The sequence below is a fragment of the Aedes albopictus genome, chromosome 1, assembly GCF_035046485.1.
Source record: "Aedes albopictus strain Foshan chromosome 1, AalbF5, whole genome shotgun sequence".
Taxonomy (NCBI): domain Eukaryota; kingdom Metazoa; phylum Arthropoda; class Insecta; order Diptera; family Culicidae; genus Aedes; species Aedes albopictus.
The window spans coordinates 302,546,357-302,562,163 of record NC_085136.1 but is presented as its reverse complement, the minus strand read 5'-3'; the positions used below and the strand labels follow the sequence as shown (position 1 = coordinate 302,562,163).

General features: G+C 46.0%; 1 protein-coding gene across 2 annotated transcripts in view; it reads left to right on the top strand.

Moving 5' to 3' along the window:
- Window positions 1-15,407, top strand: part of LOC115253904 (glutamyl aminopeptidase) — a 31,288-nt gene extending 15,881 nt beyond the window's left edge. For both annotated transcript variants that reach the window (XM_029874353.2, XM_062847053.1), the window contains exons 2-6: window positions 7,726-9,007; window positions 12,855-13,985; window positions 14,053-14,476; window positions 14,548-14,624; window positions 14,689-15,407. In XM_029874353.2, the coding sequence (XP_029730213.2) occupies window positions 8,088-9,007; window positions 12,855-13,985; window positions 14,053-14,476; window positions 14,548-14,624; window positions 14,689-15,355 (3,219 nt within the window). In that variant the 5' untranslated portion in view covers window positions 7,726-8,087 and the 3' untranslated portion in view covers window positions 15,356-15,407. The remainder of the gene's footprint in view (window positions 1-7,725; window positions 9,008-12,854; window positions 13,986-14,052; window positions 14,477-14,547; window positions 14,625-14,688) is intronic.
- The last annotated feature ends 400 nt before the right edge of the window (window positions 15,408-15,807 follow it).

Below are 15,807 nucleotides of genomic sequence, written 5' to 3'. Positions count from 1 at the left end.
AAGGCACAAGGCGGCTTAAACTTGGTAAACCACAAAGAGTCTTAGAGGGGGAGGTATATTCTAGCCAAAGTCTACGCTTCATAAGAATTTCGAAAATTTTGTATGCACAACAGTCTACAAACGGGGAGGGGGAGGGTTTGAGATAGCCAAGAATAAATATACGTAGTTAACCCTTTGATAGCGATTTTTTTCCAAGCGTTATTAAAGAGTTTTCCTACATATTTCAGTGGTTTCAGTGCTCATCAGCATAAAAAGGGTAGAATATAGTGTACAACATTTTTTCTGGATATCCTAGGTCATCCAAACTGTTCGTGAGTATAGATCCTAAAGTCTACGGGTGTAACGGTAACTTATTTCATTATACAAAGCTACGATTTGTAACCTATCATGTCCAGTAAGTCTTCTGAAAGTTCAATAGACAGTATCAGATCAGTCGGGATATCCTAGATCATCCAAACCATTCTTGAGTTTAGATCCTAAAGTCTACGGGTGTAACGGTAGTTTCTTTTATTATACAAAGCTACTGTTCCGTACGGAACGAGTGTGATTAGCAAGTTTTTCGACCGCCCCGGCAACCACAAGGAGTCTACGAACCGTGTCCCACCCGACAGCATCAGCAATACCGCCGTCACCCAACCGAGCGATGCACTCACCCGAACGCAGCCCTCATATCGACCCACGCTTACTACGTCACTGGTAGGTAGAGTTCCGACACCGAGCGTGAGTGCTTCCAGTGAGTTCCCCGCAATCAGCATCATCGTCATTGTGGCACTCATCGCGTGGTTCATCCGCGAGTTCATCGCATAGCAGCGGTGACGACGGCAGCACACGCATCGCGAAGGTTCCACGTGCGTCTAGAACATTCCGCGCATTTCTAGAGCATGCGGCGCGGTGCTATAAATACGTGACTGGTGCGCAGAGGCGAGTTAGTATTATTTTATCCGCCGCGTAGTTAAAATCGTTCCGTGATCCAAAAGTGAAGTGAATGTGAACAGTAGTGTAGTGTAAAGTAAAAAGTGAACAAAATAAAGTACAGTGGTGATTAGCAGCAGAAAAACCCAGTGTCGATTTCTTTCATTCCGAATTCCGTGATACAGTCCACCCGATCCGACCGGAGTTGGCCCGGATACGCGCCAACATAGTGGTCCTTCGAACCGGATCCAGCGCCACCTGCCGCCGTAGGAAAGAAATCGATACATCCGCCGCTCGTTTCGAGATATTCCGGCACGTTTGTGTGGCTCTTGCCAGAACGTGTATTTCTGTGTGGTCTGCTAATCATAATCGAGGTCCGACACGTCTGTGCTGTACGAATATCAAGACGTGTTTTGCTGTTCACAACGTCGATCGATACGAACCGCACACGGTTCTAGTCCAGGACGTGTGTCACCAGGAGGAATTGCCGACCGAATAACCGACACGTCTGCATGGTGCCTACACGAGACGTGTATTCCAGAGGAGTGTATAACTGAGTGATCAATCAAACCGACGAATTAGTGTGAATCTAATACAAGTGTGACGCTGCCCTCCCAGGAATTCCTACGGATTACGGTTTCGTCCCGACATCCAATCGCTCCGTGAAGTTGAGTGTTCCAACAACGACAGACATGCAACAGGATCGCACACCGAAAACGAGGTCGGCTGCTAGCGCAGCAGCTGAACATGCCAAATCGAATGAACAGGGAGCAGCATTCCAAACAGCAGATTGGAGACTGACCGGTGATCCTGCAACACTTAAGGAGCTGTCGTCGCTTTCCCGCCAACGAGACCAGGTGAGTCTGAAACTGATACGAGTGCAACGGGCACTTGCCATCGCCCACATCCAAGTCAGTCTGCCACAGTTGAGGACTTACATGAAGAACGCCGATGACGCCTACGCCGAGTTCAGCGTCATACACAGCAAAGTAATTTCCATCATTCCTGACGAGGCTTTCCGAGAACAAGAGGAGTTCTACATCGCCTTTGAGGACCGCTACCGCCAGGTCCGGACGACGATCGACGAGTTGATGCTTGCATACGACGTGAATTCTGCAAGAACTCATCCCCCGCAACCACAAGTGATTGTCCAACAGCAACCATTGAAGGCTCCGATCCCTACCTTCGATGGATCCTACGCCAACTGGCCGAAGTTCAAGGCCATATTCCTGGACTTGATGGCCAACTCTGGAGATTCGGATGCCATCAAGTTATACCATCTCGACAAGGCACTTGTTGGTGAAGCAGCAGGAGTTCTGGACGCCAAAGTTATCAGCGAGGGAAATTACCGGCAAGCATGGGCTATCCTCACCGACCGCTTCGAGAATAAAAGAATCATCGTAGAGACGCACATCCGCGGTCTGTTTGACATACAGCAAATGTCATCTGGATCGTCCAAGGAAGTGCGACGCCTACTCGACGAATGTACCCGACACGTGGAGAGCCTGAAATACCTCAGCCAGGAGTTTCTAGGAGTATCCGACCTGTTTCTCGTCCACATCGTAACGTCCGCCATGGACAGCGCTACTAGGATGGCTTGGGAAGCGACGCAGAAAAGAGGCGAACTACCTCAGTATTCGCAAACGATCTCGTTCCTTCAAGCGAGGTGCCAAATGTTGGAGAACTGTGAAAACGCCTTCCAGCTTGGCTCACAGCTCTCATCTGACCCAAGTTCAAAGACAACTCGACCAGATACGAATGCTCCGAGCGTGAATGCCGCGACTACCGATCCGCCTTGGAAATACATTTGCGATTTTTGCCGAGGACCTCACCGTAATTTCCAATGCAGCGTTCTTGCAAAGCTACCGTTTGACCAGAGGATGAACAAGGTAAGGACGAGTGGAGCATGCTTTAACTGTCTCCGAAAGGGGCACACGTTCAGAGAGTGCTCATCAATGAAGGTGTGCCAGAAATGCCAAAAGCGACACCATACTCAGCTGCACAGAGAGGATGTGAACCGTGAACCAAAAACAAACCTGACCATCCCAAACCAACCAGTCAAAAACCAGAACACAGTGAGCAGTCAAGTCCATACAAACTCGGACAGCACTTACGCCAATCCTTCGAAGATCGTTTTCTTGCAAACCGCAGTTGTCAATGTATTTGATAAGGGAGGCCAACAACACCGATGCCGTCTTCTTCTGGACAGTGGCTCACAAGTAAACCTCATCTCTACCGATTTGGCCAACCAACTAGGAGTTCCCAGACAACGCATCAATGTTCCGATCAAGGGTATCAACGACATCAAAAGCACAGTCCAGGAGACAGTTTCAGTGAATTTTCGATCCCGAGTCACCGACTATCAAGCGAGTGTGGAATGTTTAGTAACGCCTACCGTAACGAGCAACATCCCGTCAGCAAGAGTTGATGTTTCTGCTTGGAGGTTACCAAATGGAATTTATCTTGCTGATCGAACCTTCCACAATCCAGGTAAGATAGACATGCTTCTAGGTGTCGAGCTATTCTTCGAACTTCTGCGACCCGGACACATCAAGATTGACGAAAATTACCCCGAGCTTCGAGAAACCCGTCTAGGATGGGTCGTAACAGGAGCTTTTCGCGACAAGTCCGTCATCGAAGAAGCCCAAAATTCGTTTACCGCCTATGTGGACAACCCCAACCAATCCCGTAACCGATGTGCACATTCCGAAGTAGCTCCGAATCCAAATCCATCGATCGTGAGGGAGCGTCAAGCTCATTCCTACCCACCACCGCAACGCTATGAAGTAAACGCAACCACCGAGCAGCAACCGACCCAAAACAACGTGTCCGAGAGAAGTGATTGCCGACCAGTAGCTGTGCTGAATTCGGCACAAGAGAGCCTACACGGAAGTAGCAAGGAGTGCATATCATGCAGCGATTCCGACCAAGGTTTCGTAGTGTACCAACAAATACACCCGTCAGAGTCAACAACATGGAAAGGTTTTGACATCTGTACATTGGCCCCAACGAGTATCCGCAGAGAAGAACTACTACCGAGTAATACGAACAGGTTGTTGAACTCTCGTGTCAACCGGGGGGAGTATGTTCCGTACGGAACGAGTGTGATTAGCAAGTTTTTCGACCGCCCCGGCAACCACAAGGAGTCTACGAACCGTGTCCCACCCGACAGCATCAGCAATACCGCCGTCACCCAACCGAGCGATGCACTCACCCGAACGCAGCCCTCATATCGACCCACGCTTACTACGTCACTGGTAGGTAGAGTTCCGACACCGAGCGTGAGTGCTTCCAGTGAGTTCCCCGCAATCAGCATCATCGTCATTGTGGCACTCATCGCGTGGTTCATCCGCGAGTTCATCGCATAGCAGCGGTGACGACGGCAGCACACGCATCGCGAAGGTTCCACGTGCGTCTAGAACATTCCGCGCATTTCTAGAGCATGCGGCGCGGTGCTATAAATACGTGACTGGTGCGCAGAGGCGAGTTAGTATTATTTTATCCGCCGCGTAGTTAAAATCGTTCCGTGATCCAAAAGTGAAGTGAATGTGAACAGTAGTGTAGTGTAAAGTAAAAAGTGAACAAAATAAAGTACAGTGGTGATTAGCAGCAGAAAAACCCAGTGTCGATTTCTTTCATTCCGAATTCCGTGATACAGTCCACCCGATCCGACCGGAGTTGGCCCGGATACGCGCCAACAGCTACGATTTGTATTCTATCATGTTCAGTAAGTCATCTGAAAGTTCAATAGACAGTATCAGATCAGTCGGGATATCCTAGGCCACCCAAACTATTCTTGAGTGTAGATCCTAAAGTCTACGGGCGTAACAGTAACTTTTTTCATAATACAAAGCTACGATTTGCATTCTATCATGTTCAGTAAGTCTTCTGGGTGTGGAGCGGATCTGGTTGGATGGTTAGAACACTTGACTATCACGCCGAGGACCTGGGATCGCATCCCACTCCCGACAAACTCACAAAATGTGAGTTCTTCCTTCGGAAGGGAAGTAAAACGTGGGTCCCGAGATGAACTAGCCCAGGGCTAAAAATCTCGTTAATACAGATAAAAAAAAAGTCTTCTGGAAGCCCAATAAACAGAATCAGGTCAGTCGAAATATCCTAGGTCATCCAAACTATTCTTGAGTTTAGATCCTAAAGTCTACGGGTGTAACGGTAACTTTTTTTTTATTATACAAAACTACGATATGTAATCTATCATGTCCAGCAAATCTTCTAAATGTTCAATGGGTATCGTCAGATCAGCTGGGGTCATTCAAATTATTATGACTATGACATAGCTTCGAGATATTCAGAATCATACACACAGCCCTGCAATATATTACATGGATTCTCTACAGCCAGATAAAAAACAATGCCTACTAGTCTTTGAAGAGTATTAGTAAATATGGTTCATTATGTGTATCATTTTTCAGTTGCAAGCTAGCATAGCAAATGTAGATGTGAAGTTGTGTACTCTATGAAAGATTAGAAGACCTAAATTATTACAAAACTATCATGAAGTGACCCTTGAGAGTTAAGAGGTTCATGGATCCTATTTGGGTGTGTAACGTTACTATCTGAAACGAATTCACCTCAAGTTATAGTGGTTGTTTTGCACAAGCTGTTTAACATTAAGAATGGCCCATAAATATCCCAAAAATATATAACAACTCTTATATATTTACAGTGGATTATGTTATACAACTTAACGAAGTGGCAAAAACTACAATCACAAGTAGAGACCAGTGATTATGGTCTACGAAGTATGTAGTTTGATTGATCTGCAATAACCAGTGCTGAAAATTTCATTTCGTCATATCTAAATTCAACCACCTACAGTTCATTTTAGAAGCTGAACCTGAGAATATGGTATATGAACAACTTGTGCGGCTAGACCAGTTCTGCAAGAAAGTCACGGAAAAACTACTATTTTTCGAATATTTAAGGTAAATGTCACGGACTACCTTTGAAAAATGCCAAATGATATTCACCGTGAATATCATTGGGATTTTTCGAAGGTAGCCCGTGACATTTACCTTAAATATTCGAAAGATAGCGGATTTTCCATGACTTTCTTGCAGAACTGAACTAGCTGCACAAGTTTTTCATATGCCATATTCTCAGGTTCAGCCTCTGAAATGAGCTGTAGGTGATTGAATTAAGATATGTCGAAATGAATTTTTCAACACTGGCAATAACTCAAAACTATCTTGGGATGATTCATGAAATGCCAGGGGGATTACAGATTACAGTTGGATGTGTAATGATTCAGTTCATTATGAGAATAACTACTGTTACTGTTACTGTCTAGAGTTCAAATTCAGGACGGTTTGGACGACCTTTAATGTCACAAAAATTTATAATAATACGGTAAGGACCCGATTTTGTCAGCCCCATTCTGCGACAATATTTTTGCTCTCGTTATCTTACGGTGAAACTTAAACAAATTAATTGATGTTTATCATCAAACTACAGCTTAAATGCAGAATATAAAGGGATAAAAAGTTTGAAAAACTGTTTAAATTTTTGAGGAGAGCGGAAAATGTGTTCCAAAAAGGGTGACAAAATCGGGTCACTTATGTATAATAGAGAGGAGCGGACCAGGTGTGATGGTTAGAACACTTGACTATCACGCCGAGGACCTGGGATCGAATCCCACTCCCGACAAACTCGCAAAAGCGTCGGTCCCGAGATAAACTAGCCTAGGGCTAAAAATCGCGTTTGATTACGCAACGTTACTCAGTTTAACAGATATGGCTGCTGTTACGAGTGTAGACCTGAATTTCTGAACTCCAAGATAGTTTGGCTGACCTGGAATATTCCTATAGTGTCTCTCAATGAGATTTGAGATTTCAAGAGCTTCACGGATCCAAGAAGATCATGCAATACTGTTATTTATGGCAAAAACACATAAAGTTATTCTTGTAGATCTGAAGGACTTCAATGTAGAGCAGTTTAGACAACCCTGAATGTCTCAAAAGTTTCTAATAGTATTTAGTAGACTTTAGATTGGCGCAGTAACCGCGGTTGATTGTGCAATGTTACTCAGTATATCAGATATGACTACTATTACGAGTGTAGATCTGAAGTTCTGATCTCCAAGGTAGTTTGGCTGACCTGGAATATCCCTATAGTGTCTATAAAGAATATTTGAGATTCAAGAGCATCACGGCTTCCAGTAGATTATGGAATGCTATTATTTATAACGAAAACGCATAAAATTGTTCTTGTAGATTTGAAGGACTTTACCACAAGACAGTTTAGAACACCTAGAACATCCCAGAATATAGAACACTATTTTAGAACAAGGTCAAATGAATACATATGAATGTGACCCATATCTGAATTCAGCTTTTAGAACAACTGGTGTTTTAATTATTTCGTTTCTCCAAACTTTATAATGGGGTCATATATGATAGCTGTCTCCAATTTGTTTCGTCATGACAAAAGCTCCGTGAGCTTTCGAAAATATAACTGATTCCATGGAAAAGGTACAAGAACGCCGTTCACATCCTACCTAAGGGACAATTGAAATCTAGTTTGTAAAATAACATTTAAACGGTCAAATGTCGCTTTAGCTCAGGTGGCAAATACACTGAATAGCCAATCCTCGCGCAAACACCCAGCAACAAATCAAACGTCTTTTCTTCACATCAGTTCCATTGCCACACTAATCGTTCAGCATGATTAGTTTTTACCTTCCACAAAGTCCAACTGGTTGCCCTTGAGCTGCATTTCATTTGAACCTCTTCTCACTCACCCAACTCTTTCCTACCCTTCCCTTAAAATCGCATCGCCGCCATCGATACACAGCTAATGTGCAATCCATTCAACAACGAAAGAACAAGTGCCACCAGTCAGCCAGCTAGTTGCCTATAGTGAGTGAGTACTTTCAGTTTCTAATCGCACTGAAAAGAATTCCCATCATCGAGCGAACGTGGAACTACTGACCACACTAGTCTATACGGTGCGAGCTTGTGTAACTCCGTCTAGTTCGTCTAACGTCTAGCTACCTCACCTTCACCAGCTACGAACCAAAATTGCGCCAATTTGAGCACTGCATAACAACAATGAGTTACCTCTGTGGACAAGACTGCTAGTAAAGGGTCAAGTGAACAAAATTGGGGCCTTTCTGAAAAATTAAAACACAGATTGACCATTCGACAAAACAAAAAATGACCGTTAAGCATCCCGCAGCCACCGGCGGCGGCAACAGTGGACCCCCGTCCATCCGGCCACCGTCGCATTTCTCCAGCCAGCGAAACTCGATGATGTCGTCAACGGCGTCGTTGGAAGCCGAGAGCGAGAGCAAACGACGCTCGATCGTGATTCTCTCGCTGCTCGCGGCCTGTGCATTTCTCTTTGTGCTGTGCCTCTGCCTGCTGAGTGCGCTGGTACTGGTCGGCAAAAGCCTGTCGGAACAGTCGACGCCGCCATTATTCTCGTCGTATCTCACGGCGATGACCAGCAGTCAAACGTCATCTTTGTCACCGAGTGGTGGTCACAAACAAGGCAAGAGCATCGATCATTTTAATCGTCCAAATCTCTTCGGCCCCGATAAGGGAACATTCGATAGAGCAGAGGAAGACGAAGACGGCCCGGACAGTACCGACGCCAGTAGCAACAAATCAGCCATATCCCTACCGAACTCAGTATACTCCGGAAAGCCGGGTGGAATGAATGTGCTGAAGATGGGTTCGAAAGTGCTCGAAAAGTTGAGTTTCCGGTTGCCGCGGCACATCAAGCCGCGTCACTACGACCTGCAGATGTTCCCGGACTTGGAGCAGCAAACGTTCTCCGGGCAGGTCGGAATCGATATCACCATTAGTGAACCGACTGATTACATTGTGCTGCATAGCAAGCAACTCGCAATCACCGAGACACTGGTGAAACGGAAGCATCCCGACAGGAGTGAGGAGTCGGTGAAAGTGAAGCAGGCGTACGAGTTCGAGCCCCATCAGTACTGGGTGATCGAAACGGAGGGCATCGGGTCGGGCGAGTACCGGTTGAGCATGAATTTCAGTGGCAGTCTGGCGAATCGGATCGTTGGATTCTACAGCAGCTCGTACAAGGACAAAGGCAGCAATTCGACCAGGTAGGATGGATGGGCCGGGCCGGGGTGGTGGGAGGAAGGGTTTGTTTTGCCGGCTTAATTTGGTCGATGAGTTACCGTGAGAGAGTTGCTCACTCTACTGAGCAAAACAAAAATGCGAATGCAACAGGTTGAGTGTATTTGCATATAGGGTTGTAAAATTTTGAAGATAACTGGTGTTTTTATTGTGGTATGATCGTTGAAATTATCTAAATAATTTAGATTTGTTTGGATTATGAAACAAAACATTGAACCAATCAAGAAAAAAAAGGTGAATATTCAACATGATGCTGTAGCTGGGACAATAATCATAGGATTCTGTGTGACAGTGGACCGCTCGGTCAGCAACGACTCACAACACATCAAGCAATCAAAGTAGGCATGTCACTTCGGCCACCCGTGTCGTGGTCATCAAAACAACAACGTCAAAAGTGCAAGGACAGAAAACATTCCCAAAAGCTCCCGTTAGCTCGCAACGAATCTAAAGCGCACATTTGGCGATCTTGCCGGATTAAATCATTAGTGAACCTAGTGTTGTTAGATATGGGCAAGCGGGGGCATTTGAAAAGAAGTGGATGTGTCGTGGGCAGTGTACGCAGAATATAGCACCGCAAGCGAAAAATAGGCAACAAAGAAGGCACAGCAACAACGCTTTGTTTTTTCGTTAGCAGATAATGACAAAATCGATCCCGAGTTTGTTCACAAGAAAAACGGTAGATATATTTTTCTCGTTCTATTCACATCGTGATTTTCGCATTGTTTTACTTACAACTAAAACTCGACTCTGAGGATGGCAAGAGTCTTAATTCGTCCAAATGCTCATGAATTCGATGATGTGGGTCGAAAATTTCAACAGAAAAGCCGAAATTTCGCACACACACGGCAAGCGATGTTTGTTTTACTGCTCTCATCGCTTGACATGCGTTTGTTGCGGAACGCCTTTGTTACCAGAACATGCACCGCTTAGGACAAAGCGTTTGTTTTTCGGCGTGATCCGTTTTTCGTACCCTGGTCGTGGGTCGTTGCTGATTTCAGAATCTTTAGGACAGGCTTTATGCTTACCGTGCCTAGGAATGAATGGCTAGGGGGGTCTAATAAAAACCTAACCGCTAACGGAGCCTGTGGAGTACCAGGGCGTCCTCCACAGTATGTTGCCCTTACTTCGCTAACCGGAACAATGGTGCAGTGGACCTTGTGCTTCTCCGAGACAATCAGCTGCCCTTCTTTAGTCTCACTTGAGGCTAAATAAGGGCGGGATTATGAAGATGTTGTTAATTAGTTTAAATTTTCACCTATATGGTTTCGCATTATGCGATTTACACAGTGTATTCTGTGTATCCTCGCCTTTGGCGATTTCCAATCGATATCGATCTGGTTTTATTGCTGCTGTTCTTTGTTGTGCTGTTATTGCGAAGAGTTCAATCCTACCTAGTTTGGGTAGCGGCTACGGTTGGGATAGCTCAGATCAATCATTAGCATAAAAGAACAGCAACGACTTATGCAAATTGGTGCAGCCCAAGTGGCCTTGGTACAAGAACCTTACTTCCGTAAGGGGAACTTCTATCTAGGAAACCTTGTGAACCCGGTGTTTGCTACTTTCAGTAAACATGAAATGGCAAACTCGCATGTCATGCCTCGAGCCTGTGTGCTTGTCAACAACGCAATAGTTGCTACACTCATCTCTGAACTAACCACCAGAGATGTATGTGCTATCAAACTTGATGTATCTGTTGGAAACCTCAACAGGAAATACGTCTATTGTTCGGTTTATTTACCGCATGATGAACCATCCCCTACGGATGCTTTCAAACAAGTCATCGCATACTGTAAAGCGCCTTCCGCTAATTGTTGGCAGTGATGCTAATGCTCACCATATCATCTGGGGCAGCTCAGACATTAACTTGAAAGGCTCCAATTTGATGGAGTACTTAAGTAGCACAGATCTTGCATTACTTAACATAGGCAACCGCCCAACCTTCATGGTATCTGCTAGATCTAGTAGAATCTGCTGATCTAGTAGAATTAATCACGAGCTGACCAATTGGCATGTGTCATATGAAAAATCTTTATCTGACCATCGCTATATCTTTTTTGAACATTTAAATGTTACTTCGCAAACATTGCGTTTCAGGAATCCCCGGTTAACAAACTGGGATCTTTTTACTGATTTGGTTGCGGCCAAATTTCATGGATATTCACCATCCTTTGACACTCCAAGTGATTTAGATGATGCCATTGATACTACAACGGACTTCATCATGGAAGCTTTTGAAGAAGCATGCCCTCTACGGTCTGTGAAGATCACAAGAGGAATCCCTTAGTGGAACTCTGATTTGGCGAAACACATGATACAATGTAGAAAGAGTTGGAACAGACGACGTTCGGCTGGTTCAGAGGCTTTCAGGTCGGCTCGCAAGGCCTACAGGAAAGCTCTCCGGTCTGCTGAACGATCCGGCTGGAAAAACCTTTGTACAAATGTTTCCAGCTTGAGTAAAGTCAGTCGGTTGAACAAAATCCTAGCGAAATCTAAGGATTTTCAAGTGAACGAACTTCGTTTGCCAAATGGTGATTTCACTTCCTCTGATGAGGAAGTTTTGGAATGTTTATGCAGTACACACTTCCCCGGATGTGTGGATATTATATTTTCGGATGAACCTGATGTCTTTTCTTGTAGTTATGATTCCCTGGCATCGGATCGGAGTATTGTAACTATATAATCGATTGAGTGGGTACTTAATAGCTTTGCTCCTTTCAAATCTCCTGGGATTTATCCTACTTGCTTCAGAAGGGATTTGATTATTTCAAACATGTTTTGAAAAAAAAAATACTTGTTTGCAGTTTTGCTACAGGGTATATTCCCAAATCTTGGCGGGATATTACGGTCAAGTTCATTCCAAAACTGGGTCGTGCATCGTATGAAGAAGCAAAGAGTTTCAGACCTATCAGTTTGACCTCATTTCTTCTGAAATGCTTTGAACACATTGTGGATCATCACATCCGTGATGTTCATCTGGCCAACGTGCCTCTTCATGTGAACCAACATGCCTACCAATCTGGTAAGTCTACTGTGACTCTTTTACACAAGGTTGTTTACGATATCGAGAAAGCATTCGCTCAACAGCAATCCTGCTTGGGTGTTCTCTTAGATATCGAGAGGAAATTTAGTGTTTGTGGATGCCCTCAAGGGGGAGCCTTGTCACCACTTTTGTGGAATTTCGTAGCAGATACGCTATTGAGGCAACTCAATAATAGCGGCTTTCCTACTTATGGTTTTGCCGACGACTACCTAACATTGTTAGTGAGTATGTTTATCAGCAACCTTTTCGACGTGATGCAAAGCGCTCTTCAGGTAGTTGAGGGTTAGTGTCGTCAAATATGGTCTTCCGATAAATTCACGTAAAACTTCTATAGATCTTTTCACGGAAAGACAAAACCTTAATGGCGTTCGACCTTTGCGTCTCTGATTCCTCAATTAGAGCGGGAGATCAGGTAAAGTACGATAGAGTCATTCTTGATTCCAATTAAGTATTCCTCGACACCTCATATTGAGTTCACAATCTAAGAGAATACCTCTTTACGCTTCTTGCGTTATTACAATGCCCTTTTCTGGCTCTACTTCGAGCGAATAAAGTAGACGAAGAAACTACAGGTTTATTCCGGAAGATCTTCGCTTTCTAAGAGAACAATCGAAATAATCAGTATTATGTGATCTTACCCGGTAATAATATAATATACCAATAAATAAACATCACCTAATTAAATTACCCTTGAACTTGGATTTTTTGTTCATCAAGTAATAACTAAACCAACGATTTTGTACTAAACAACATGTTTTTTGTCTCCCTTGCAGAAAAATCGCCACGTCCAAGTTCGAGCCGACCTTCGCACGTCAGGCCTTCCCATGTTTCGACGAACCGCACCTCAAGGCAACCTACGCCATCCAGGTGGTCCACCCTAGCACCAACAACTACCACGCTCTGTCCAACATGGATGCCAACCAAACTCTGACCAACACGCCTTCCACCGGTCTCAGCACCACCGTGTTCAACCCGAGTGTGCCGATGAGCACCTACCTGGTGGTATTTATCGTGAGCGATTTCGAGTATGACTCCGTCCGGATTACACCGTCGTTGGGAGAGAGATTCGAACTTCGGGTCTACACCACGCCATTCCAGATCCACAATGCCCGGTTCGCGCGTGATACGGCCGAAAAGGTCATCAACCACTACATCGATTACTTCAACATCGAGTATCCGCTGCCGAAGCTGGACATGGCGGCCATTCCGGACTTCGTTTCGGGGGCCATGGAAACCTGGGGCTTGGTGACGTACCGGGAGACCAGCATTCTGTACAACGAAGAAACCAGTTCGACGGCAAACAAACAGCGAGTGGCGGAGGTCATCGCCCACGAGCTGGCGCACATGTGGTTCGGCAATCTGGTGACCATGAAGTGGTGGAACGAACTGTGGCTGAACGAAGGCTTCGCCAGCTACATCGAGTACAAGGGAGTGGACCATGCCTATCCGGATTGGGGCATCATGGAGCAGTTTGCGTTGGATAATCTGCATGGAGTGCTGACCCTGGACGCTACGCTCGGTTCGCACCCGATCGTTGTCAAGGTGGAAAGCCCGAACCAGATTACGGAGATCTTCGATACGATCACCTACTCCAAGGGTGCCTCCGTTATTCGCATGTTGGAGGACTTCGTAAGCGAACCGATATTCAAGCAAGGTGTGACTAAATACCTGGAGAGGCTTCGGTACGGAAACGGCGAGTCCAAGGACCTTATGGACGAGCTGGATAAGTTGTTTAACGATCCATCGGAACCGGACCTTACGGTTACGGCAGTTATGGACACCTTTACGAAGCAGAAAGGTTTTCCAGTCATAACGGTGACACGGTCCGGTACTCAATTCCGGTTGAGGCAGTCGCGATTCTTGGCTGATCCGAATGCGACCGAAACGGAGGATTCTGAGTTTGGGTGTGTAATTCAGGTCATGTTATCAATAAAACTCCTATATTTCCTTCTTCTTTTTTCATCCCATCAGCTACAAATGGTATGTCCCGCTGACCTACACTACTTCCGGAAACCCTACCGAAGTCAAGCGCACTTGGATGCTTTGGGCCGATGACCAAATCAGCATCGATGTCCCCAGCGGTTCCGGCAGTTGGATCAAGTTTAACCACAACCAGGTCGGATACTATCGCGTCAACTATCCGGATGATGTGTGGAAACAGTTCGGGGATCTTCTTTCGGCCGATATCAATACGTTGAGTATTGGCGATCGGACCGGACTGCTGAACGATGCCTACGCTCTGGCTGACGCTTCGCACCTGAGCTACGATCTGGCCCTGGAACTTACCCGCTTCTTGGGGCAGGAAACGGAATACGTGCCCTGGGCAACGGTATCCAGCAAAATGAAGACGATTCGCAATCTGATCTATGATTATCCTTCCTACGATGATATCAATGTAAGTATCTTGAACGTAAATCACCTATCTACACATTGCAAGGCATTGATGATCTCAACTCTCATCCGCAGCTCTATGTTCGTCAACTTATCCAGCGAGCTTACGACTCTGTTGGATGGACTGTAGTAGGAGAGGATCACATGAAGAAGTAAGTTTTGCGCGTCGATGATTCCATCACACTTCCCATACAAACATGTTCTATTTTATTTCAGCCGCCTCCGTACGACCGTCCTGGACTTGGCGTGCTCTTTCGGGCACGAGGATTGCCTCCTGAAGGCGTACGAAATGTTCCGTGGCTGGTTGGACAGCGATGTGGCCGTTCATCCGGATCTGCGTACCGTCGTGTACTACTACGGCTTGCAGCGATCGGCTAACTACAGCGACTGGGAGCTGGTCAAGGAACGCTTCCGGACGGAAAACGACGCCAACGAAAAGGCCAAGCTGATGAGTGCGCTGGCTGGCTATCCGGATGCGAAGGTTCTGCGTCGCCTGCTGGATGACGCTTGGGATCCGCAGTTGGTGCGCGAACAGGATCATCTGACGTGCATTCAGAACGTGGCCGCCAACAAGCACGGCGAACAGGTTGCGTGGGATCACGTGCGACAGAACTGGGATCGATTGGTCGATCGGTACTCTCTGGGAGAGCGAAACCTGGGCCGGATGATCCCCTCCATCACTGGGCGCTTCTCGACACCGGTCAGGTTGATGGAACTGGAGGACTTCTTCCGCAGAAACCCGGACGCGGGCGCCGGGGCTGCCGCCAGAGTGCAAGCTTTGGAAAACATTGGGAACAACATCAAATGGCTGGAGCGCAACCAGGAGATTGTGGCGACGTGGTTGAACAGCGCGACCGGTGGCAGTGCTGCAATGAAGTCTTAGGCGCTTGTTTTAAGTTTTTCAAAGTAATACATTGTGATAGAGTCAGTTAGAAGGCGTGGTTGTTTTAGATGATCCGATTTTTTGCCTTTTAAATTTCTAGAAGCTAAAGACATCCTATGGAATAATTTATTCGCATCATGTAAAAGGTGATACCTACATGGATTTCTAACTCAGAATTGCAGAACCTGAATTGTGATTTGTCCGCTATGGAATTTCTGAAGGCCGGGCACCTTGCGCCATCCGTTGGGTGCCTATTGTTCAAGGATTTCCCGGAACAAATCAGACGCATGGTGGACTCGTGCAGTCTTGTGCCTTCGACGCCGCATCGCCTACACAGTTTGCTCCTGTCAGGGCTTTTACAATCCTATGACTTGTGTTCTGGTTCCAGATACCTGAAGCAAACCTCCGGTGGCTCATGAAAGGTCAGATGACGCAGCAGGTAGGATTCCCAT